Source organism: Perna viridis, chromosome 11, assembly GCF_037379345.1.
Source record: "Perna viridis isolate PV_CMFRI_1.1 ecotype Kerala chromosome 11, ASM3737934v1, whole genome shotgun sequence".
In the NCBI taxonomy this organism is placed as follows: domain Eukaryota; kingdom Metazoa; phylum Mollusca; class Bivalvia; order Mytilida; family Mytilidae; genus Perna; species Perna viridis.
This window is the reverse complement of record NC_142455.1, coordinates 16,668,561-16,696,538: the sequence shown is the minus strand read 5'-3', so window position 1 is coordinate 16,696,538 and position 27,978 is coordinate 16,668,561. Positions and strand designations below refer to the sequence as shown.

Genomic DNA, 27,978 nt, shown 5'->3' with positions numbered 1-27,978 from the left:
TTCGAGACACAATCATAACATTGTCATAAGATGATCCTAACTGCATCCTGAAGTTGGTCTTATGACGTGACTTAGGACATGTCTTAGGATAGCTTCGAGAACCCCACCCCAGATTTTCAAATATTGATCTCGGTTGCTGCTGATATATGAATAAACATTTTCAAATTGCGCTTGTGCGGGAAAATATTCCTTATCCGACATGCTTCAAATCCCAGCCCCTTATGATAAAATGATCGGTGTCTTAAACAAGAGGTCAGATATAGAAAAAAATCCAAGTACAAATAAATCGAAAGTTCGTGGTAAAAATGCAACCAGATATCATATCTACAAATGAAGTTTAAAAGATCAAATATTTATTTAAACAAAAGTGATGTACAAAATCCCCCTTCTATTGATGGTTCGTGCTTTAAAATTGCACTAAATACCTAGCAACGCCCCATTTCCCATGTAGGGAATGACAAGTTTACTTTATTGCGATTTTTCGATGACGTCGAACTTGACCAGACGGCAGTTAAGTGTCGCCATCTACAGGACTAATCGTCTAAGCAAATGTGAGCCGAATATTTTTGAAGTTACAATAACGTTATTATAAAGTTATCTGATTCAATTAGTTAGTTTATGTTTGAAAGTAAACATTTCATTTAAGGATTTTGTTTTATTCCCCTGAGTAGGTCAAATGTTTAACAAAAGCTTGCTTCAAGATACTTGTAGCAAATGAGTCATTCTTTTGAAGAGTCAAAGTACATGTTCCCCTACTTAAATGTAATTCCTTAACGGTAATCTCTGGAGAAAAATAATATAATACAGTCATGAAGAAATAAAAAGAAATAAATTATTACCGCGAGTGTATATTGAGCGTTAATTTAACCGAAATGCTTCGAAAAAATAAATAAATATTTCATGCATCATATAAAGTATATACCCGTGCTAAAGTTTATTTTTAATTTAAGAAATTATTCCTAATATTCGAATGAAAGCCTCGAACGAGCATGGCAAGTAAGATCACATGGACATATACAAACAAATATTCGTACTTCAGTATATTAATGTCCGGGATTGATGTCAATAACTTGACCCAAGTGAGTGATGGGGTTTTTAACGTCCTTGACTACCCTGTCGGGTCCTGCACTGGCGGAAACAACTTGATCCATCTAGTGCACAGATGGTATATTCGATATTTTATGAGCTGGTGGAGTGATACATATTAAATTAGGAAACGGTAATAAATTAGACTTTGGCCGTTACTCCTGAAAACCAATCCACACTATATATAAAGATTCTCATATATACAAGTGTACACCTATTTAATGAAAATCAAACAATCGTCAAATTAGAACAGGACTGTGAGAATAAACATTGAAGGTTTTTTTTATTACTTTTTTCATTATAACTTAAAAAAAATTTCACACATGTGAAAAAAAAAACACCAACAAAACAAAACATATGGACAGACAGACACGCCAAAATTATTAGCATTTCCAAGAAGCTACAAGTCTTTCCTGAGAGTAAAATAAAATATTTTTTCAGACATAGTGTAACGGCACTAATGCCAATAATTTCCGGAACAACTACTTTTTTACCTGAGTGTACGTTTCAAACATACATGTAGTTTACATAAATGATCTGCTTTTCATAAAATTAAAAAATTGATGATAAAGAGGATAGATGAACGAACTGATAAACTTCCCATTAAATAAAATGAACGAAATGAATGAATGAATGAATGAATGAATGAACGAACGAACGAACGAATAAACAAAGAAATGATCGAATCGAGGAATATTCCTGAATGTATAATAATAATAATAATAATAGATGAATAAATAAATGAAATATAGTATTAAGTAATTGGCTTACAGGACCATATAACGAGTTTATCCGAAAATAAATAATTACATGAATGAACTTTCAACTGACCACACATATATACCGGCTTAAAAGTCAATATAAATATCTATAATCTATGATCGAGTCAAAATATACCAACTACAGAAACGCAGTTAATGTTCAAAAGTACCCTATGTTCCGAACGAATAGATTGATATACTACATGTATATAGACGGTAAGTCAAGTATCGTCCTCGGGTCCATGGGTATATTACTTTGTCATTCAGGCAGATGACATTCACTATTTACACAGCAACCCAGTACCTATCATGTAAAACCATTAATTGTTTCCGAACTACCGTTTGTATAAATGAACAATACTGAAAACCCAATAATAAATTATTGTAAGTTTACAACAGGAAAACTAGATGGGACACTTGATAATAAAGAAGAAATTGGATTTTAATCTTTTTGTTTTAGACAAACAATTTTCTATAGACAGGCGTACAAACACTGGAGTATGCTGAAGTAGTTTAAATTGGATTTTGAATAGCTGTGAAGAGCAGGTAACTCTAGTAGTGGTTAGATATAGGCCCCCTCCAGTCTATCTATTTTTATGGATGTCAGTGATGTTTACTTTTTGTAAATTTAAAATTTTATTTGATTATGTAAAAGTAGTGGAAGACATAATAGTTAAAAGAAAGACGGGCCATATATCTGTTATCCGAGGCAGATGCAAGTTACATGTATATGGAAGTCGAAAATTTATTGCTGAAAATAATTGAAACTCAACTCTGTATAAACTAGCAGATGGCGGTTGTATCTACTGCATTGGTTCGACGTGCTTCTAAAAAAGTTCGGGATTAACTATAATGATACCTAACAAACAGATATAAAACTATAAACCATGTGTAAACTCGAACGTTAAAAGTAACAGAGGCAACGGAAACTGTGACTGAAATAACTAACAACAAACCGAAGCAGATAGAAAACACAAAGAGAACTTTTTTGTACCTTTATAGGACTCATCTGCAAGTCCTTAGATCCAGTAAGAACAACTCTGCTATCTTAAAAAAAACAACTATTTAATTTTATTTAAATCATGTCGAAGGATTGCAAAAAATAATAAGCCGATTAAGTAATAGCGAAATTTCGATAGACCAAGTGTTATTTATTGCAAGTCTTTATAGATGTCTTATACCCTACCAATAAATTGCAGTTTGCATCTACGCTGTATGATTTGTAGGTACATATGCGGCCAGAGAAGAAGTTTCACAGTAACATTGAATTTAAAACCTAAGTCTCCATCGAATTCCATATGGCAAAACAAGTATTATTTTTTTAAAATGCTGATAGTCGCCTGGTGAGGAACTAATCAACAAAAAAGATAGTTACAAGTTCAATTATTTAAAAGTAATTGCAAATTGAAATGTGATCTGACCAAATTAGGCAGATGACTTGCATTTTTTTTCACGAACGCTGTAATTGTGTGACTCTTACTATATATATTTCTATATATTTCACGATACGGGCTAAAAATCGCATAATTTAATAGCTGTCACACAAATAAATATATATTATATAAACGTCTCAGAATGTGACAACTCTATTCGCTACGCTGCTCCATCGTATCAAAATTATACAGGGAAGATAATGTAAGCATAGAAGGGTCTGAAAAATTCCCAACGATGTCAGAGCTGTCAAAATTTGCAAAGCAAATGTTTGGTTGTTACCGCCGTGGGAAGCGAACTTGTACCGCTGTGACATCTATGGCAACACCGCCTGCACAAAGTCCAGCGACCTAGACCACTCGGCCAGCTAGGCTATAAAACATAGCTATTGCTGTCCGGGTCATTCCTCCTAGGGCTGTTACTTAGTACACGATGTGTGGTAGTACGGGACAGCTCATCTAGGTGTTATGTAGGATAGAGGATCAAATTAACGATACATGTCACAACAAATCAATATTATACTAACGTCTCAGAATGTGACGACTCTATTCGCTACACAGAGACGTATTGACATTGTTAAAAGTCCATATTGAGCGAGAACGAAGTCCGAGGTCAATATAATCCAAAGGACCATATATAACAAATCTGGCTTAAATACCAGATAAACTTATGCAAAGATCGTATGTTCCACGATGCTGCCACTTTTGATAATTAAGTATAAACCACGGATACATATATGGGGGTCCTTGGGTCGGTACATATTTTTTAAGTAAAAAGTTGTTAGTTTTGTGCAAAATGTTGGGAAATGAATGTGAGCAAATATTACCCTTGTGTCCCCTAGCTATTTTTCGAAACCTCTTAGTCCTTCCCTAGTTGATACTCACTTGCTCCCTTTGTACACAGATTAGGTGCTACAGAGTAAAAAAAAACCAAAAACTATCAGACGGCCTTGACATCTGGCCATTAAACACCGGTAAACGAACCAATGAAATATGAAGAAATTGTAGCTATCACTGTCTCTGTCAATAATAATCCGTCTACTAAGCAGTCTATATCTTTCATACCTAGTGTAAAGTACTAGAAAATGTCGAACTGATTACTACCCCAATCAATCGGTTTACTGTAATTACTTTCGGCGTCAGGGCGATATAGTAGTACAAAAATATTACAACGGTTATAATTACAGTAATCCTTCGTTTGACAGAACCACGATCGAAATAGACAGAAAATACGGCAAGGCTATTATGACAAATTACCCCCATAATGACTGTTACATGAATTAAGTAATTATGATTATTTGCCGATACTTTCAGAGAAAAGATTATGTTGTAATGCAGGCTGCTTCATTTCGTTGGTAAACAATAAAAAGAATATAAAAGACCCCAAATTAGTTGAGACATATTGTAAAAATGTTTGCGTTTCCAAGTTATATTACATCGAATTAACAGCAAAATAAAAAAAAAATAATAAAAAGACACAACGACAAGATTTATACAGTAACTGCAAACTGAGCAGTATAATATGGACAATTTTATCAGTTTGCATGTTTTCTACCGTGCTTTATCCCTCACCGACACCATTTTGCGACGTGCTTTTTCCCTGACATATACCATTTTGCGCCGTGCTTTATCACTAACAGATATCATTTAATACTGTGCTTTATCACTTACAGGTACTATTTTGTACCATGCTTTATTCCTTACAGATACCATTTTATACCATGCTTTGTTCCTTACAGATACCATTTTATACCATGCTTTATCCCTAACAGATACTATTTTATACCAGGCTTTACCACTAACAGATATCATTTAATACTGTGCTTTATCCCTAACAGCTACTATTTTGTACCGTCCGTTATCCCTTACAGATACCATTTTATACCAGGCTTTGTTCCTTACAGATACCATTTTATACCAGGCTGTATCCCTAACAGATAATAATGTGTACCGTGCTTTATCCCTGTAATAGAAAACATTAATTTGTACCGTACTCTTTATAGAGCAAAACCCATTGTTTTGTTTTGTGATTTTCCCTGACAGACTCCATTTTAAACCGTGCTTTATCCGTGAAATATAACATTTTGTTCCCTGCTTTATCATTGGCAGACATCATTTTGTACCGTGATTTACCCCTGACAGATACCATTACTTCGTATTCGTACCGTGATGTATCCTTGACAGAACTAACAGATACCATGTTGTACCGTCCTTTAACGGATAACATTATTTTATACCGTGCTATTTCGCTGACAGATACCATTAATTCGTACCATGATTTGTTCCTGACAAATACCATTTTGTACCATGCTTCACCCTAATAAATACCATCTTTACCGTGCTTTTTCCCCAACAGATAATATTTTGTACCGTGCTTTATCCCTATAACAGATATCATTCTTTTGTGCCGTTCTATACTCAGGGAGATACCATTATTTTGTATCGTGATTTTCCTTGACATATTCCATTTTGAAAGATATAATTTTGTACCATGCTTTATATTTGACAGGTACAATGTTGTACCATGCTTTATCCCTGAAAGATAATATTTTGTACCAGTCTTTATACTTGACTGATACCAATTTTTACAGTGCTTTTTCCCAAACAAATAAAATTTTGTAACAGGCTTTATTCCTAACAGATACTATGTTATCCCTGTAACTCATACAATTTTGTACGTGCTATATCTCAGACAGATGCCATTATATCTTTTCCTGACATACATTTAATTATTTTGTACCGTGCTTTATCCATGAATGATACCATTATATACCCTGCTATATCCCTAAAGATACCGTTTTATGTCTGGTTTGTATATAACAAAATACCATTTTATACCTTGCTTTATCCCAAACAGATACCATTTTGTACCATAATTTATTCCTGACAGATTAATTTTATACAATGCTTTATTATGCCCCGTGCGGATCCGGGTGTCAAAAAAATATACCCGCAGCAGCGCTAAGCTTCTTATAAAAGGCGACTAAATGGTGCTCATAACAATGGGGAGCTCTGCCCACATCTAGCAACTGGGTTGTGTGCCCCAGGTGGTTGAATGGGGTACCCCTGACATGCTTCATGCTGGGGTCGTCAGGCCATAATACGGAAAACTTGATCGCAAACCATAGTGGTGCATCATGTTCGGAAAGATGCCACGATCCTCGCACTTTAAAGAACCCTACTGTGGTATTCTATCGGAGTAGGAACCTTTTGGCTCTGCCACAGGAGCCTAATTGCCCGACCCTTCCAACCTCTCCCTATTTCCAGTGGCAATCAGAATTCGTTTACCCTATTATCCTTGTGTCCCATAAGATTTTTCATTTCACCATCATTTCAAATTCATTTTATCATCTATTTCATGTTCATCGCCTTGATATAGCCGAAATACTGCTGCTTGGGCGTTAATCAATCAATGACAGATACCATTTTCTTCCATGCTTTATCCCTAACAGATACCATTTTGTACCAGGCTTTATCCATGTCAAATACCATTTTATACCATGCTTTATCATTGACAGATACCTTTTTTGTTCCATGCTTTTATCCCTAAAAGATACCATTTCGTACCAGACTTTATCCCTGACAGATACCATCTTATACCATACTGAATCTCTGAAAGATACCATTTTATACCAGGCTATATTGCTAACAGATAATATTTGAGCCTTGCTTTATCCCTGTAATAGATAACATTAATTTGTACCGTACTATATCTCATACAGTAACCATTACTAGTAATTTGGTTTCGTGATTTTTCCCTTCATATTTCATTTTGTACCGTGCTCTATCCCTGACAAATACCATTAACTCGCTCCTACTGTGATTCATTCCTGACAGATCTATCAGATACCATTTTGTTCCATGCTTTATCCCCAACAAATACCATTTTGTACCGTGTTTATCCCCAGAAGATAATGATTTGTACCGTGCTTTAACATGAACAGATAACATTATTTGTTATCGTGCTATATATATCTCAAGGAGATACCATTATTTTGTATCTTGATTTTCCCTGACAGATTCCATTTTGTACCATGCTTTATCCCTGACATATGCAATTTTGTGTTATGCTTTATTCCTGGCAGATACCATTATTTTATACCTTGCTTTATTTGTGACAGATACTATTTTGTATTGTTACCGAATTATAAGGTTTTATCTTGTTTCTTAAATATACACATATTTTTCTCTATTTTCAAAATTTATTCAGGACAGGGCGATCTATTGCACTGTCGATGTACTATTGCACGGTGCAATAGTCTCCTTGAGGAGTCTATTGCACTGACCCCATAATGACCTTTATCTAAGCCTTTGGATTGGTTGAACTTTTTTTAAGCGCTTCATTGAATTGGAATTTACACACAAAAAACTCGTTTGTAAAAACGTAGATGTGACTCTCGTCTGCCAATTCGTAAACATGGAGCGGTCTGCCAATACCGGGGACGAAGAATTCGAAAGTATTTTAGAAAACCGGGACTCCAAGAATAAAAAAAAAGTAATACAAATGGCCGTTAACGTATTGAGGGAATACTGCACACAAAAAAGTATCCTATTTGAGGAATTTCAACAGAACTCAAAGAACACTCGTGCCTCGTGTCATAGAACACTTGATCATTCTCAGTACCTCAGGACAAATATTCTGGTCTATTGCACCCAACCCATTTAATAACTGTATACTATGTTTTATCTATATACTATGTTTTATCTATATATATGTATATATATATATATACAACGTCTCAGAATGTGACAACTCTATTCTCTACACTGCTCCATCGGACTAAATTGATACAGGGAAGATAACGTAAACTTATAGAAGGGTCTGAAAAATTCCCAACGATGTTAGAACTGTCAAATTTGCGAAGCAAATTTTTGTCGTTCCCTCCGCGGGACTCGAACTCGAACCGCTGTGACATCTATGGCAACACCGCCTGCACTAAGTCCGGCGCCCTAGACCACTCGGCCAGCTAGGCTATATTAGAATATAGCTTTCGCTGGCCGGGTGATTCCTCCTCGTAGGATTAATCCAGAGCTGTAACTTAGTACACGATGTATGGTAGTACGGGACAGTTCATCTAGGTGTTATTATGTAGGATATATATATATATATATATGAACGTCTCAGAATGTGACGACTCTATTCACTACACTGCTCCATCGGATCAAATTGATACAGGGAAGATATGTAAACGATGCAAATTTTTGGTCGTTCCCTCCGCGGGACTCGAACTCGTATCGCTGTGACATCTACGGCAACACCTGCACAAAGTCCAGCGCCTTAGACAACTCGGCCAGCTAGGCTACATAAAAATACAGCTTTCGCTGGCCAGGTCATTCCTCCTGTCATTCACTACATATTCCATTCTGTACTATAGTTTATTCGTTACAGATAACTTTTTTGTATCGTGTATATTCCTAACGGACACATTTGTAGCATAGAATCGTGTTATTTGCAGGGCCATCTAATCAAGTAAACGATCACAACTGTAGACCAAATTTGACTCTGTTCTTTAAAAATCGGGACAGATTTATTCAATTTGATATGTATAATTTTTATATCCCGTAGACATTAACTTGACGGGCGACGCTTACTCTACCGGTGTAACTAATCAATGCTCCAAGTGTATTATGCTGTCCTGGTTTCTTATTCTATTAATGTACCTGTGTGTTTATCTTGATATTTAACTTGTGTCTCCTTGAAACTATGATTCGATTACATTCTTTGACATATTTTTTCCCGTATATGTAATTTATTCATACGTTAAGGTCTTGCTTGATGCTAATACGTAGCACTGGCATTACGAAAGCTTATTCTTTGGCTCTAATAAAAAAATGTCTCCAGAAGCCTTGACTGTAGCGTATGCAAGTCTCGTCATATGACTCAGTGGTTTCATGAGAATGGGCCTTCGTCTACCATGTTAAAATGAGTACAAATCTACACCTCCACGAATTATTTGTTAATTTTACGGTACATCCTATGAGTCAGAAAATGAAAGTTTTATACTGGTACACAAATTACACGGGTTTGATATAAAGTAGCATGAAAAGTTTGTTTTATGTAAGAAAAGGAATTTTGAACTACATTTTTTATACTATAGGCTAAAAACCAGTAATTCCACTTTCCATAGGCTTCTATGCTAATTTCACAATATTCAATGGCTTCTCTGGACTTTACCTTAACTTTAACCTGCAGAGGACTATATATCAGCATGATTCTACATATGTCAGCTCACAATCCTCAGAATGGCATGTGGGGTTAGCAGACTTGCAGTGCAGTACTGGTCACCGGAAGTGAAGGGTCTATAAATAGCATGGGAAATCCCAGTGTTTTCACAAGATAGGGGTATATTTAAAAATCATTATGGAGATTAGGCTTCACATCACAAGAAGCAAAATGCACCTATAAAATGTACAGAAATGTTTTTTCCTTTCAGAAACTGTTTAAATTTTTAAATAAGATGAGAACTTTTTTCACAGCACTATGAGGAACAGGGGTAATTTCTGCGTATGACTATTTTTGCGTACGTTCCAAATGCTCATTGGTTGAATTGGTGGTCTGTAACCTATAACATTAAAATAAAAGTTTCTATGTTCTTTTTAAATAGTAGTAATCGTTTAGCTGCAGTGTGGCTACTACTCCAGTGCGACTATTGAAGCAAAGCCCACCCCGGGATCCACTCGAAGATCGCTAATTTACATTTTCATCCTGCCTCTCCCGATATGAAGTCAATGCATATATTATTCATCAATAACTCATTTTTTCCCTGGAATCCTCGCGGGAAGAGTAAAGATGACAATACTGTAAGAGAGGTAACTCTATTTCATAATGTACATTTATCTCTCAGAATTATGTTTTTTTTCAAAATAGACCATTAAGTGGTAAGTTTATGAGCATATGTGGATACTTCAAAATTCTAAAGATTTACTTCAAAACCTAAAATCCCGTAACTTTTCGAAAATTAGTTCTCCCCAAACTTTTGACTTCTTAACGCTTTACACCACATTACAGAATTTCTTCATAATCTCGTAAAGAATAAAAATTATAAAAATGCTCAATCCTTTAACTTTACATACAGATATATTGATGATGTATTATCCTTCAACAACCATTCTTTTGGAAAATGGTTACAATCAATATATCCACCAGAGCTCGAGATAAACGAAACTACAGAAACAGTCTGTTCTGCATCTTTTTTGGACCTACATCTCGAATTTGACAACAGTGGTCGTTTCAGATTTACGATAAAAGTGACGACTTTATTTTTAATATCATTAAATATTCCTTACATGTGTAGAAATATCCCTTCGTCTCCTGCCTATGGTGTTCATATTTCACAATTGATTCGCTACGCTAGAGCAAGTGCTAACTACAACTCTGATTTCCTCGAACGCCATAAAAATCTGCGTACAGACTCCTGACCTGAATCAGGGGTATGAGGAAATACGTCATAAAAGGTCTCCTACCAAATTCTTTTTAGATATCGGTCCTTGGTTGAAAAATACTCAGTTTCTTCTAAAACAATGAATAATGAATGTTTCTTGTATTGGTCTTTGTGCTGATCTGACCATTGATTTACCGATTATGACGCAATAGCATGCAAATGCTGTTTAATAACCGCTAGTATAATCAGCCTTAATGGAAGAGGGAGGTTTAGCGCTGTAAAACCTAGATTTAACCCACCATTTCGTTTGAAGTGCCTGTACCAATTTAAGTCTGGACCATCGCGGTACCAGCTGCATGCTCCGGTGGTGTTATATCGATTTTGTCAGAATATATTGGAATTGACTTGATTATGAATCGGATTAAAAAAATACGCATCAGAGAATGTTGTTTCCTCACTGCACATCTCTATGGACTTATTAAGTACCATTCTGTGTAAATATCAGGCAATGGGTGGCACATCATATTTCTCAATTTGGTCTTTTTTGCCTTAAATACATTCAACACACCTAGAAAACAACTGAACAGCTATTTAAATTTATCCTGAAGCATCGGTGATGTAGATATTTTTTGACTGCTTATATATGGAAAAAGTTCGGGAAAAATTTCCCTCCATTTTTCCATAGTGCATTTCAATTTTGTTTGTTTGTTTGTTTGTTGGGGTTTAACGTCCGAGCAGCAATATTTCAGCTATATTCAGACGGTGAACATGAAATGGATGATAAAATGAACATGAAATGATGATGAAATGAAAAAAGGGATGGGACACAAGGACAATGGGGTCGACAAATTTTGATTGCCACTGGAAATAGGGAGAGGAGGGTAGGGTCGGGCAATTTAGCCTCATGTGGCCGAGCCCTATAGTTCCTACTCCGGGAGAATACCACAGTAGGGTTCTTTAACGTGCGAGGAACGTGGCATCTTTCCCAACACGGTACACCATTATGGTTTGCGGTCAATTTTCCGTATTATAGCCTGACAACCCCAGCATGTAACACGCAAGGGGTGCCCATTCCACCACCTGGGGCACACATCCCAGTTGCTCTATGGGCAGAGCGCCCTACCCCCCGGCTAGGGTTCTGAGCACTATTTAGTCGCCTTTTACGAGAAGCTTAGCTCTGCTGCAGGCCTATTCTTTTAACACCCGGACCTGCACGGGGCCATAGTGCATTTCAACTAAATTTGACCTATCAGTATCTTAAAAAGGCAAACTTTTCATAACACCACTAAAGTCCCGACAGTTTATCAACACATTAATCAACAAGATCATTCAATCCTCTCCATGAAAGATCGTATTTAAGAAAAAAAATTACCATCCTACGAACGGTTCAGTTCTAAGTAAAAACTATCATAGGGAAAGAGAGGAATACTGGATACGCAGACTAGGTACTGCAATACCTTACGGATGCAATGACAATATCAAAAATATAGGAAACCTTTCAAGCCAATATAACAATAGCATAAATGTGATGAATTTATTTGACAAAAATCCAAGACGGGAAAGGAGTCATGGTCATCGTCAATATACGTCACCTAAGTTGCATGATGTCTCCATAGATGGTCTCCTTCCTTTCATACAAAAACCTCTTGGACTTAATCACAATAGAACCAAACTTTATTGTATACCTCTCACTCTACTACACTCCCTTTACAAAACAAGTCTTGACACTCCTGTTTCTGACCCCATCTCATCATTGTACAGACTTGTTGCCACCATTTTGGATATTGGTTTCCACAGACTCTTTAAACCAGTTTGTGTGAAAAGTCAAGATGAAGAAAAACGATCATTTCTTCCACTACCGTTTGTCAACAAAGGTATAGATGCAATTAATTTGGCTAACATACTCCATCACAAAAACGTAACCAACCAAATTCCCCCATATTTCAAAGATTAATCCATACCAATTATTTCATATTCCTATACTTCACCCATTGCATCCAAAATGTTCAATTATAAAAGGCTATTGCAGAACCTCGAGATTGAGGAATTCAAGGCTAAACCACCTGACTGTTCTTGCATAACCTCTCCATTCAAATATGATCCTTCTAGTCACGTCGTTACGGGAGATTTAACCATTATCGAAAACGAATCTCTGCGTAATATCCTTTCTAAAAGTCCCAAGTACCGTGAACCACGCTCCATAAATTGGAACTATAACTTTAAAGTTCTTATGGATGCCGTCGAGGACTATGCAAGAAAATGGATAAAACGAGAACAAGATGACATTGATTCTCTGTCAGAGTGGTTAAAGGCCGTGAGGTCTTTCATTTTGAAACGAATGAAAGTTTTAAGTAGGTCAATAAGTGCCAATAAGTGTTTTTCAACAAACGGTCGGCATTCCAATGGGAACAAATTGTGCTCCTTTATTTGCTGACCTATTCCTTCACTTTTATGAGGCTGACTTTATAGCTGATCTGATCTGAAAGAAAGAATATCATTTGGCTAGATCCTTCAATCTCAGTTTCTGCTGTATAGATGATGTATTATCTTTAAACAATCCTAATTTCGGGATACTACAGACACTGTGAAGTCAGCCTCATATCTTGACCTACACTTACAAATCGATGGTAAAGAAAAACTATTGACCAAACTTTACGACAAACGTGATGACTTTTCATTCAGAATTGTCAACTTTCCTTTCATCTTTGGCAACATCCCTTCGGCACCTGCGTATTGAGTGTTCATATCACAACTCATACGTTATGTCAGAGCTTGCCGAAACTACGCAGACTTTTTGTATCGCGCTAGAACTCTAACAAATAGGCTTCTGGAACAGGGTTATGTTGCTACAAGATTGAAGTCATCACTACAGAAATTTTATGGTCGTCATCATGAACTCGTGGATCGTTATGGTGTATCCATCTGCACCATGAAAACTGATTTATTCAACGGGTCATAGTTTTCCTTTCCGCGTTTGTCTACCCCGGACTTGACTTTTTATGAGCAACTCGGCGGGTGTTTCTAGAAAAGCAGAGGACGCTTACCCTATCGGTGCACCTGGTCCATGCTCCCAGTTTTTAGTGGAATCCGAGTTGTTCATTTGCTTTTGTTACTTTGTATGTATGATTTTATTTACTTTATGTTCTTTGTTGTGTATGTCTGTTTTCCATGTCTGGTCTTTGTCCCTGGATTACATTCTTTTGATTACCGCTATAAGCTTGGTTCCCTTGATTACTCTTTCAAACACTTCGACAGTAATTTCTTGAGGATATGAGGTATAAATACTTGGTTTATGCAATAAAATGTCCGTGTATTTTTTCTTCATGTGCCACACCTTATACGCATTTTGCCGGACTCTTAGACAGAGAAGTACTTAATAATTTATACCAATAAACTCCCTCGCCACTTAAAGTACAAGTAATGTATAAAGAATATTATTTGTTCCTGAACTGGAGAATTATAATTTTTCAGTGACTTTTGCAGTATTCACATATGCAAATGGCCAGCCCGTGATAAAACAATGATAAAATGAAGTTTTCGTGATTTTTTTCTTAATTATAATATTCCGTTCGTTGAATTTTGCACCCTGTTTCTATTATAATTGCCTGGTTAAAACCTGCTTTTAACCCAGCATCTCTAAGCTCAACCTCGCTTAATGGTTACATTAGTTCCTCTCCGTATAGCCTCTCATATTCGGTTACAGGCCCTATTCAGAACAAATCGACCACCAGGAAAGGGGCTTGGGCCAACTTTGCCGATATTTAGTGCTTATTTTAGGCAATTTAAATACGTCACGAATCGATTATATTTTGCGGATTGGGAAACACCGGAATAGGTGAAATAACATGAAATTTAAAACTATATGATGAACTTCCATTCGACAGTCATACAAAAACAAAGAAATGAAACCACAATTATAAAATCGAAACAAAATCCAATAACCGAAAAAAGGAAAATACATGTAAGCTAGGGTCAGTCTCACACCTAAAAACTCTTCTTTTAACAACGAAAATAGAGAACGACCGTCTAATCAGTTGTTACTTTGTGTACGTTTCCTCTATCAGATTTATTAACAATTTGGGGAACAATAGGGTTATTTTCTTCAGATCATTGAAATTGACCGGCCTGTTTGTGGTCTCCCATGAAATCGTTAGAAAACTCGAAAATGAAAAATGACGAGGAAACTCTCACAGGTATTTAATCACTGCCCGGTGATTAAAATGTTACGTGCATTTTTAATCACCGGTTTAGAATGGGAGAATATAATTTACATTTTTAGTTGATTAAATGATATGATCACGAAAATGTGTTACCTCACTGACATGTAGTTGCAATAGCAAATTGAAGCAGCTGTAACCATCTATGTCATCGGTAGAGGGTAGTGAGGTCAGCAACTCTATTAATTTTTAGCGTTTCTATAAAACCAGTGGTTACCCAGCTAATCATTTAAAATTTCTGGTAAGCATGCAAAAGCAAGAATGAGTCACGTGTCGAACTCTTCCTTCATACAATGTCCGCCAATTTTGGTTACCATTTCATAAGTAATAGTAGAAATATGAATAAAAATGACTGTGTTAAATCAATGAAATACGATTTTAATGACGACTTAAAGTGGATATCTTAAGGCACTCTCTGAATCAATCGTTGAGGTTAACGATTCAAAGCCTTGACACAGAAGGTTTTAATTGAGGGACCAATCAGGAGTTTAGATAGCCTCCGGCGGATGTGTATATCATTCCAGCCAAGTTTGGTTACTCTAGCAGACTTATGGCCAAAAATGTGTTTCTTAATGGTAGAGAAAAGAGTGAATCTTTTGAACAGGCACAGTGATTGGTATACTTAAAACTCTAAATTTTCTGTATTTATTAATTTTACTGTGCTGTATTTTTGCATATCAGGGCAAAAGGGAGAGAACTCCAGTGTAGAATTGAATAATATATGGTACAAGTCTTGCATTGCATATCCCTAAGCGGATGTACGCAAAACATGGAGGGCATAAAATATAGCGCGTTTTCTTTTGTCTCTTTTCAAACTAATGTTTTGTTAAAGGATATGAACAATGAAATATAAAATAGATCAAACATAACACTATGACTACTTTTTGTCAAGAAAATTTAACATTATAACATAAAAATGTTCCTCTGAAAAGGTTGGTTTGATGAGTTCAAAACGAAAAAGGAAAAAGAGAAAATGGCTATTTATAGTTCAAAACCATATTTCTGTCCGATCTTCGGTGACTCACCCTACCTTTTTGCGGGAAATTCATTTTTCACATGTCCTGCGAGTTAATGCGTACTGAAAAAATACGCATAAGAGAATTCGCTGCTGGATACATTTTTTGATAATTCACATTCAATTTATATAGCAATGTCATTTGAACGGACAATTTTGGTAAAACCGAATTCTTAACATAGATTAATTTTGAACTCCTAAAACAACCACTCCAGAGAGATGTCAGTTTGGGTAATCCTAATTCTCTACCTGTTGTGACCTAATTGGACATTAAATCATGCAAGAATCTCGCTGACAACAAGACATAACACGCATTTTAACGTTTTTATATTTAATATTTAGAACTTACTATGCATTTTGTTCTAATGCGGCTGTTTTGTTTTACTCCTTGAAAACAGAAATTCGCAATAGTATTTTGTACTTCTGGCATTTAATGCAGATCTTTTCTTCAAATTTGTCAAATTAATCTAGATGGATAAATGACCAAAAACTTTTTCGAAGTCATTTCTCCTAATCGTCTTTGACAGGGAAAAGTTTTTGTGACATATGAAATAAACAGCTTCGCGGAACTCAGCATGGCGAAATCTGGTCACAGGGGGCAAGGGTGGACACAATACTTTATCTGACACTTAAGCAAAGGAATTTAGAGTTCATTATGGACACAACTGGTTTGGACACAACATAACACAAAATTTGAAATTCAATAAAAATTTTCGAAATTGGACCAAAATTAGATAAAGCCATTGATTTTGGCTTACTTTCAGCATCCGAAATGGCACGAATGCGACATGCTCTAAAATCGGGTGACTCCCGCTAGAATCTTGATTCCCTTGAAATGATTACTCTTTCGTAACCGTGAAGACCCGAATGTTTTCAATCAAAACAACTGGTTACCAGGAAACAGTTTAAACAAATGGCATCGGGGCCCTGATAACGTATTTGACCAATAAAGTCAATTAAAACGAGCCCCTGAGTTGGAACCGGAACTGTGTAATATAACGAACATTTTCTAATTTAACTTATCTCCCATGTATTATATTATCTAATGAGATCTATACTGAATTCGCTCCTTAAAATTCAAACAGTAAGTGATGTTTATTAAAAAACATTGTAAATTACATATATCGTAAATTTGTTACTAGTATATACTACGTCTGTTTTTTTGTCAGTAAAATCGCTCCCGTTGCGACCGAGTTTTCTTTTTCAATATCGAAACATCGTCAACATCATCCCATTAAAAAAAACTGACATGTGTCTGTGTGATATTTTTAAAGAGGTACATTTTAGCGATCTTTGGGTCGCTTATAATTGATCAGAGAACCAGATTAAACAACGAATATTTATATATATTTCGGGGCCCAGCTAATGTATATGTAGTTTTGTGATGAGTGTCTGTGCCACTTACCAGTTCTGATGTTACATGTAGGAATTTCGTGACATCTTACTGAAATGTTTCCAATTATAAAGGCATTGAAATAAATTTCTAAATATTACAGGTCACCGTGGTTTTTGGAGAAATAGCAGTTCTAAAATTCATAAAATCGGGAGTTAATGTCATTTTCCGAATTTAATTCAGACGTCCGTGATATGGTCAATATTTTTACGAATGACTTATGTTATACACCAATAGATCGGAAATGTTCTTTACTTCATTCTTACAACATTAAAACCAAAATAAAAAGAGTTTCATCCGCCTACGAAGACCCTTTTATTGTTTCCCGAACAAAAGAAAAACTAACTTGTGAACTTTTCAACGTAGGTCAATCCCATCATGCTCCTGCCAGCTTTTAGCTAAACCCACTGTTTTTGAGTTATTTGCATAATTCGACCAAAAAAAAATGCAGTCCTATGAAAATCGGATCATCAATTCATTTTTCCCCCTATGTCAACAGTTTGACCTCCCATACTTGAAATGCCAGCTACTAGATGCCTGCCAAATTTATGAGACCAGGATAGGTTTCTGACTAAGATCTATAAGTTCTAAGAGTTCGATATCTGTGTTTATTTTCTACAAAATACATAAATAGAACAGTCTACCCTCAGTGTTCAGGTAGAAATTAAAGTGGTCATTATACAATGTTACACATCATGAACAGGAAAACCCAACAAAACAAATACACACATTTCAGATAAATGTTTATGTTGAGATATAAAACCTAGAGGTCAACCAAAAGCTAGTACTAGATATTTTGTAGCAGTTTATAGATATAGCCCCACTCCATCACTCTTCATCAGTTTCTAATACAGCAAAAGTAAGGCCGAGAAAGAAAAATTTGCTCCCCTAAAAAGCATGAATTATAACTTGTACAAGTTATTTTTAAAGCCAATGAAAAATAAACACCCCTTGTTATTTATAGTATCACAAAGCTAGTTGACAGAACTATATTTGTATAATCATTAAATTTGATTAAATCAGTACAACAAAATGAACCGTTTATTATTATTGTAAATTGGATTTGCTCTTACAATGACCATCAATTTTTTACTACTTCCTCAAAACTAGATATGATTTGAAAGCAACTTTTCAATAATAAGCAAATGCACAATTGCACGGAACCTGTGATTGAATTGATGGTGATGTATACCAAGTTGTAATTAACATTAATGAAAGATTATAAAACCTACAATGTGAATGATATAACATTACATTATGCAAGGGAAAGAAAAAACTCATTTGGTTCAAAATTTTGTTTTTTTAATGAAGCATTATTTTGTCTGTACAATGAAGGTGACGAGAAACAGTGGATTTCTTTATTAATTATAACTCAGTTAATGGCAACAAAAATGTTTTCTTTTTTTAACATTTTAACTGTAGACTCATGTTAGTCTTTATATCCCAATAGACATACCAAATACGGTAATTATTTTCGCAAAAATTACAAATCATTCTTTAATGTAAAACACAAGTATTTTCATATTAAAGAAATGACAAATGAGAGCTACAAAAATTTTCTAGTGTACATCATTACATCACCTCTTGCACAAAATCAAGGCTGCATCAAAATACAGAAAACCAATCTCACAAATCCCACATGTTGCTTTTCTCTGCATCTTCATCCTTCCCATATAATCCTATGATGACAACTGAACACAGAGGAAGCTTACATACTATTTCCACCTTGTTATATATATAAAAAAAATTATGATATACCATCTCTTTGATTTGAAAGAAACACAAAATAAAGACTTTGATGCAGCCTCGCTGTATACATTACTAAATCAAAGATGAACAGTATAAGAAAAACAAAACATACATTATTTAGGACAGGGATAGAAACAGGATGAATATGCCTATCTGTAAAGAGATCTATCACCCATGGGATAACAAACCATAAGGATAGGTTGGCCATGCATATGCACCCATCCATCACTCAAGATATTAGGCCTATTTCTACCCCTGTCTATATCTATCAATGGTGAATGGAATGTTCTGCCTTTTAATGAAGAAACAAAGCAGAATTACAATACTTTCATTATTCTGTTTCTTGACATGTAAACCAGTGCTCTATCCAGGCCAATACAGCACTGTGCAAAATGTTTTGCTTTATATGAATACACTGTGCTATCTAAAATTGAACATATAAATTAAAATGTACTAATCCTCATGTAGCATGGAGTTTAAAAGTTGGATTTTTGGAAAGAACACTGATGTATATGATAGAGCTATAGTTTCAACCATTGATGAGATAAATTCCATGCACTCCCTAATATTCTTTCATAGGAGCATTTTTTTCTGTCTTAGTTATTTACTTCCTCCTCACGAAAAACGATTGAAAATCTGAAATTAAATTATAATTCTGTTTTCCTCTAGTCTCTATTCACTTTAAGATGCTCTTTTCAATGTGTTTGATAACCAATCAAGTCCCTCATAAAGTCCATCACCGCTTGTAGCACATGTGGCCTGGATGTACCATTGTCTGTTCCTTAACTGATGAAGTCCCATTTTGTCAGTGACCTCTGCAGCATTCATAGCATTTGGTAAATCCTGTTAAGAACATATAAAATTAGAAACAAACCAAGGGATGGATTCTGAATACCAAGTTTTTGTATGATTCAGAGCCAAAATACTGAAACCAAATATCTCTCTTTGACCTTTGACACGCTACAAAGCAATAACATAGGACACAATAGACAAGATTTCTTGATAATTTTATTTCATATGTAGAACGCTTTCTGATTGGAAAGAAATTTTGTCCAGCATCTCATATCAACCTTTTAGAATGATTTACTAGTTTAATTTTGATACTAAAATTAAATAATGATGAATGACTATTATATTTTAAGGAGGTAGACCTAGGGTAAGGGACATAACTCTTGTAATCAGTGATACATGTATGTTTGTATCATATTCAATTCAACCAAAGCCTATCAAGCTTTCATGTGAAACAGAATAAAATCAGTCCAAGTTACTTTGATGCTTACACGAGATTGCTGTAAAATGGTAAATGCAAACGTTCCAATGATTTGCGAGAGTTATGTCCCTTATCCTAGGTCTACCTTCTTAAGGTCTATTTAAAACGATCTCAATGCACATGGTGCTATGCAGGTTATTTAATGTGCACCATATGATTAAGGTTATTTCTTCAAAGACCAAAAAAAAAAAAGAAAAGAAAAGAAAAAATATAGATAACATTCCTTTAAAGTTTCAGCTACTATTTAAAATGGTACTTTTTATGCCAGATTAATATAGTGTATTTATGTGAGCTGTGATTCATGGATTTAATTAGTGTTTATGATTAAACAGGGGTTCCAGTAAGTGATGTCGCTGAAGTGCAGGTCAGGGACCCTCAATTTCTGACCCAGAATTTTGATTTTCCTCAAATGGACCACTGATCTGTAACTAGGAAAACATCATGAAGTTCCACTCTTAAGAGTCAATTTTAACCCCCTTTGAAGTCACAGTTTATGGATAAGAAAAGAGAGTATCGGTTAAAGGGAAGCACTAAAAACAATGTAAATGAAAGTTAACCAGCAAAAAAGGAACAGAATTCACTAAGTCTAAACCCTGTATAGACTGCTATGAACCAGGAGCATTTTTTGTTTACATGCATATTCCATCTCCCTTTTGGTTCATAAGGATGACAAATAAACATATACCCAATTTTGACAAATGTTTATCTGAAATATTAAACTCACCTGCTTGTTTGAGAAAACTAATAACACAGCATCTCTAAGTTCATCTTCTTGTAACATTCTGTTTAATTCTTCTCTAGCCTCTCCTATTCTTTCTCGATCATTACTATCTACTACAAATATTAAACCTGTCAAAAAGAAAATAATCATTTAATGTACAGTCTGAAATAAAAACCTAAAAACTTATTGTACACTAATGTACAGTCTGAAATAAAAACCTAAAAACTTATTGTACACTAATGTAAAGTCTGAAATAAAAACCTAAAAACTTATTGTACATTCACTTACCCTAAGCATATTTTTTTTATTGCAGTGTATATTACAGTTTATTGTTCTGCATATGATATTCTTATTGGTAGGGATACATTTTTCATATGTACAGAAGTATAGAAGCAGAATTTTTTTTTCTATTTTGTATTTGTATATCAAAATTGATTTTAATTTTAAGGTTTTTATGGTCTTAACTGGAAAAGCTCTTACTTCTTGATTTCCAACCTAACTACATGTACATGTATGTACATTGTAGGTGCAACATATCTTAAAAAAAAAAACGCAATAACAATGAACAATATTAATAAGTTAAAACTTTAAATTTACAGTATGTCTACCAAAGGTCGCTACACTTATTGTACAGGTACATGTAAATTAGCTGTATGTCTCCCACTTCAAAACAATACCACTACATGTAGTACTTATCGTGTTGGAAAAAATTAGTTTCTACTGCTCAATGATTTAAATTTTTTCATATTTCAATTTGGCCACAAAAGCCCACGTGATACAATTTTTTAATTTAAATATTTCATTTATTACCTTGTGTATTCTGGAAATAATGTCTCCACAATGGTCGAATTTTGTCCTGACCACCAACATCCCATACAGTAAAACTAATATTTTTATATTCTACTGTTTCTACATTAAAACCTGTTAAAAACATGGTCAAAATTATAATTAGATTCTAGCATGTACATGTACTTGCAGATACTTCAGATATTCAAAAAGCATGGCCGCCTCTATTAGCTAGCATGGTTTGTACAAATGCAGTAGTGATGCTTATTACTGTATATAAAATTCTGGGCAGTCCAGTCTGTTTGTGAAATATGTCGGAGCAGAAGTAATTTTCTTTTTGGAAATGTATCCCAGTCTTCACGGTTAACTTTTTTAAACAGAAGCCATTCAGATTTCAAAAGTTACATAAATTGGAAGTCTGAATGATTTTTCAGTGGCCCGAAAAGAATTTGAAATTATATTTTTTTTTAAGTCCTAAATCATCTGAATCTATGTCTAGTAATAAGAATATCCTGTTAAAATGAAATTACTTAACAACAAACGCTCATTCGATTCAGACTATTTAGATATGTCTAAGAACCCAAAAATAAACAGAACACTACAACACCCGAAAATTTTTAGAAGTCCGTCAGGCATCCTAAGAACATAATTATAGGGGCCTGGGCACCTGGCTAAATTCAAAGACTTAGTATCCTTTCAGAAAAGACTCTAGTAGTTTTTCCATTCAAAATTATCAATGACTAGCCTGAATAATAGAGGACTGTATGGGATTCAACTAGCCTGAAACAATTTTTACTGCTCTTGAATGTAATGAATTGTTCTTGGAGTTATTATTCATTACGGCATTCCAAGTGTGAAACAGACAACAAAATCCAGTACAAATACAAGCTTAGACTTGCACTTCAATACATTCATTTCAAATACATGTATAGCACGTTACTTAATTAAATGTAAATCTCTATCATATAATGTACATGTATTTTCTGTGACATGTTTAATACATGTATGTTAGTAAAGTTTTATCTTGTTAATATTTTCCTACCTATAGTGGGTATAGTTGTCACAATTTCTCCTAACTTGAGTTTGTAGAGTATTGTTGTTTTACCAGCTGCATCCAACCCCACCATCAAAATTCTCATCTCTTTCTTACCAAACAAATTTCCTAGCAACTTCTGGAACACATTCCCCATGGTGACACTTTTAAAAAAAATCTGTATCTTTAAATAACCTTTTGAAAAAGAACAAAATCTTTGCAATAATTGTTTTGATTACTGCCTTAAATTTTGTAACACAGTGCTGCTAAAAAGACAAAATCAGTAAGTCATACGCAATGCATATATTAATTTTGCAATAATACATTTGGCAAGGGATAGAGGTATAGAAATCAGAGATGATTTTATAAGGTCAACAAAGAAAGCGGAAATTGGCAAAATTGGATGTAAATATACAGTAAAAAAAAAGAATCATAAGCATTTGAAATAGAGGAAATCTGCTGAAAAACAGAAGCAAATCATCCCTGAAAATATAAAAATTTCATGTACATGTACAGTGTAAATGTATCTATATATACATACAGTCAGCTGATTTCATTTTGTCAAAAATATTTAAGTACTAATAAATACACAAGTACACATACACATTCCCTGTTTTCTCAAGTAAAACATGTAGCTTGAGCCCTGTAACCAACAAGATTTTCCACCAATGAGACGATATCTTATGTTGGAGAAATTTAAGAGAATTCTGTTATCAATGGCAGCCCAATCAAACAAGATGATTTGTTTCTTGACAAACTTGAAAAAATGCCTGGCCAAATAGTACCTTTAGTACAGTACAGAAAGACACATACATGTAGATGTACACTTTGTACCATGACTTCACCATGATAAAAAAAAATTCAACCAATATGGAATCTGAATAACATTTTTATTTTTAAAGACACATTCATAAATCTGTTTTTAAAGCAATATCTTCTACCACTCTGAATGTAACAAAAAATATTTAAATCTGTACAATTGAAGAAAAGTAATTCAGGGTCCATTTTGCCAGTGGTTACCATAACCACAGTGGTAAGTCATGATACAACGTATGTTTCTTTCTGTACTGGACTAGCATCTGCATGGATTTTAACTTTAAAAATGCTCAGATTGCAGGATTTGTGTCTAAAAAGAAGTGAGCAAAAACATCTTGTTTTTTTGCTCACTTCTGCCATTTGTTTTTGACCCGCAGAAGTGTTTGGAATTGATTAAATAGACAAAAATTTCAAAAATAATGTTATCATTCAAACAAAATTAATTAAAACATCTCCTTGACTTCAAAGTCTAGATACATCAGGGTTCTCAAAATTCTGAGGGTCCCAAGAAAAGTGAAGGGTTTTATAATGTAAGTTTGTACTGCCAACTGTAGCAAACTGATTTTTTAGCGTCTTTGCACCATGTACAGATAACACATGTTAATTCACGTTCTTCGAATTTCTCCAACCACAGAAACATTTTCAGCCATTGCATACAGAATATTTTAATTTTATTTGGTGTTTTGGCTGTACCAGAACTAAGTTCTTCCTCTGCGTCCAAAAAAGGACATGACGATGACCTTGTTAAGTACGTTTCAAATATAACCTATATAACTTATTTTAATTACTATTTGTGTTAAATAATTTTGATCTTTAATGGATGCCAACCGACATTTAGTGGCATATAAAAATTACCCTTCACGAAACTCACACATAACTATCTATTTTTGGAAATTTAAATGCAAACATTATACACAATGCCTCTGATATGTGTCTGTCGTCAAATGGACTTCAATTAATTTTAAGCAATACCGGACAGTTACATGTAAGAAGTATTAATCAACGATAAATATTTTTTTACGATTCCCTGATTATCTTAACACCTTATATTTACCGATCTTCAATACCACGACCTAAAGTTGGGTAAATCAACAATCAAACCGACTTACATGTTGAGTAATCATATTACTAGTGCAGATTCTGGCAATTGGATTGAGAATTTTCACAAGTCCCCTGAACTCCCGTTGTTTTTAGGGTTAGGGACTCGGGAGCTCGGGTCCCCAGGAACCCTGTGCATTTTGTTAGGCACAGACTTTCTAATTCTTTAATTGACCCCTGTTGACGTAAGGAGAAAGGGAATTTAAACAGCCCACAATGTACAAACTTATTGATTTTTTTCCTTGTTTTAAATGCAGCCCAAAACCTTTGTTTTTGGGAAAATTTTCCCGTAATTTCAACACAATGGGAAAAATATGGCACAGGGAACAGAAACATGACATATGCCGACTCGGATCTGAAAACTGATACCAAACTGACAAATACATAGTCCCAATATTCATTAGATTTCAACTTGCCAAAAAAAAAAAAAAACATTCCCCATAGGGAAACAAATTATTGGGGCGAGAAATAACCTGTCGAGGAACATTTCACTGGCTTCTTTACCTGGTTTTCAAAAAATTATACCTGACAATTGGGAATTTTCCTCCCTTTGGGAAAAATATTTTGCAACATTTTGGAAAGAGTCTCCAGGGGAAACAGCCAATATATTGCTGCAATAAAAGGTTAACAAAACCACTCAATGGATTTTTGTTAAGAAATAAATATTTAGTTAGCACATTTGGAAGAATTGCTTTGTTCATGAACTGGGAAGATAAATACTTGTGATCTCTCACCAGCAACATTCATTTCGAGTAGATCAACAAACAGGTGGTTAACCGAGATTGGACAGTTGCAAGATGGACATTGACAACAATCAATGGGGTCACAAAACAACTTTCGCCTAACTCGAGAAATTTCTGGGCGGATGCTGTTTCAGCAAATTAGATTTTTTTAATACGATTACAAGTGTCAAACGTCAAATGGAAGATTTTAAGAATAAAATAAAAAAGCGATTATTTTGACCAATCAAGTGATTGGCGAAGATACATAACGGAAATGAAATATTCCTACATGAAATACATTCTAAGAATATAGCAGAAAGTAATGAAACTTACTGTTATCGGCGAAAATCAGCAGAATGCAAAACCGGAAGTTCAAACTTCCGTGTGTATTTGCTTAATTCTAAGCAATAAAACACCGTTTTAATATACTTTTTAACTAAACGTCGTATCCCTTTACCTGTCTGCTATTCACTCTTCCAATGAAAGTGTACAAATGACCAGATACACTTGATTTCTGTAACTAAGAACTGTCAACAACAATGTAAAATGGCGGACGTGGAGAATATTTCGTTGCACATGCCACGTCAATATCCCGCAATAGGGATAGTACAATTGTTCAATGTTAAATACCCATATCACGTGACTTACTTTAAAATCAAAGGACTGAAGCTCTCATACCACAAATTCGCATAAAACAAATTTACTTCTACTTCTATTTCTACTTCTACAATCTCCTGACACACACTGAAGATAATGTCACTTTTCTCTGCGCATGCTATTTACAAATTCCAAACTAAATTAAACTGGTGAATTTAAACATTAACGATAGGAGTGAATTAAAAAAAAAACAAAAAAAAAAAACAAAACAATAAGAGTGAGTTTAAAATTATATGCATGTACATTGGTGGATATTTAATGACTGTAGGTTTAAGTTGTGATGACTGTTTTGAATGGCTCGACTGAGTCACTCATAACAATGTTCATTGGTATGCTGTTCCATAATTTGATGGTTCTTGGGAAGAAAGATTGTTGTCTGACTTGTAACCGACATTGAAGAATTTGGAAGGATAATGAGTGTATGTTTCGGGACTGTTTGCGAGGTGGAACTAACCGGTCTGTTTTAGTGATGGCAACTAGGGAATAATTGATTTTGTATAACATTATTAATCTTGTGTCTGATCTTTTATGAGCTAGGTTTCTCCAATTTAAATGTTGTATCATGTTGGAGACATTAGATGTATTGTGATTGTATTGGAATTATATTTCAATTTATTATGCAGCAAGTGTATGATTTTAATCTGAGACGCTACTGGTACAAAGAAAAGATCGAGAGAACATTACATTTGCCGGGGTGGAATGCCATGTGCCATTTTTGTTCCCATACTCCTAGTTTTCCTAAGTCATTTTGTAATGATTTAAAGTCACCGTTAGATTTAACTGATGGATAGGCTATGGTGTCATCAGCGAATAGAGGTATAGTGGATTTTAGGCCTACTGACATATCATTAATATAAAATAAAAACAGACTGGGTCCCAGTACAGAACCTTGCGGTACCCCTGACTGAACGTCAACATAGCCAGATGTTACACCTTCAAGGACGACTGCTTGAGTACGATTTGATAGGAAGCTATGTATCCATTTATTAATTTTGCCTTGTATACCATAGTTTTTAAGTTTGAGAGTGAGTAAATTGTGACTGACTTTATCAAATGTCTTACAGAAATCCATGATTAATACATCCGTCTGAAAAGAGTTTTCAAGGTTTTTAGTTAAATCATCAATAAATTCTAAAAATTATATTTCACAAGATCTTCGTCGCCGAAAGCCGTGTTGAAGTGGATATAAAATGTTGTTTTCATCTGGATGGTTTATGAAGGCACTAACTATAACATGCTCTAATATTTTGTAGCAAATGCATGTCAAGGATATTTATAATTTTCAGGATTATATTTAGACCCTTTCTTGTAAATTGGAGCGACATGTGCTGTTTTCCAGTCAGAGGGTACTTCACCTGTATTTAATTATTTTTGATATATAAGACAGAGAATTGGTGATATATCAATTGCTAGTTCTTTGAGAACGCGAGGTTTGATCTGATCAGGTGCGCAGGCTTTTGATGGGTTTAGATTCTGTAAGAGCTTAGTTATGTCTGGGACTGTAATTTTAATATCATTCATAACAGGATATGTTTTTTCCATCTGTCATGTAATTTTGATCGCTGAATTAAGATTCTGCAATATTATCTGGTGTTGAGAAGACGGATTGAAATTGGCTATTTAATGCATCAGATTTTTGTTTATCATCTGTAATAAGTTGACCATTTTTCTTAAATGGTCCAACTCCCACCTAATCTGTTTTCTGAAACTTGATATATAACCCGAATTGTTTTCATAGTGGAGAAACCTCCTTGTTCTTGTTTTGGGATGACTATATCTTCTATGTAATGCCAATAAGACTGTCTTAACAGTTTTTCTATGTTATGTTTAGAATTTTTGTAT

General features: G+C 34.6%; 1 protein-coding gene across 4 annotated transcripts; it reads right to left on the bottom strand.

The window, feature by feature from the left end:
- Nucleotides 1–17,878: 17,878 nt before the first annotated feature.
- On the bottom strand, nucleotides 17,879–26,065 carry LOC148603142 (ADP-ribosylation factor 1). Of its 4 annotated transcripts, none has more exons than XM_088553853.1 (5): nucleotides 25,813–26,065; nucleotides 22,853–23,038; nucleotides 21,835–21,945; nucleotides 21,028–21,152; nucleotides 17,879–19,876 (listed from the first exon to the last, which is right to left on the bottom strand). In XM_088553853.1, the coding sequence occupies exons 2-5, from the start codon at nucleotides 22,998–23,000 to the stop codon at nucleotides 19,715–19,717; spliced, it is 546 nt and encodes a 181-aa protein (XP_088409979.1). In that variant the 5' UTR covers nucleotides 23,001–23,038; nucleotides 25,813–26,065; the 3' UTR covers nucleotides 17,879–19,714. The 4 variants fall into 4 exon arrangements, with proteins under 4 accessions (XP_088409979.1, XP_088409981.1, XP_088409977.1 ...); XM_088553855.1 differs by having other exon boundaries at nucleotides 22,853–23,007; XM_088553851.1 differs by having other exon boundaries at nucleotides 25,937–26,065.
- Nucleotides 26,066–27,978: the final 1,913 nt, after the last annotated feature.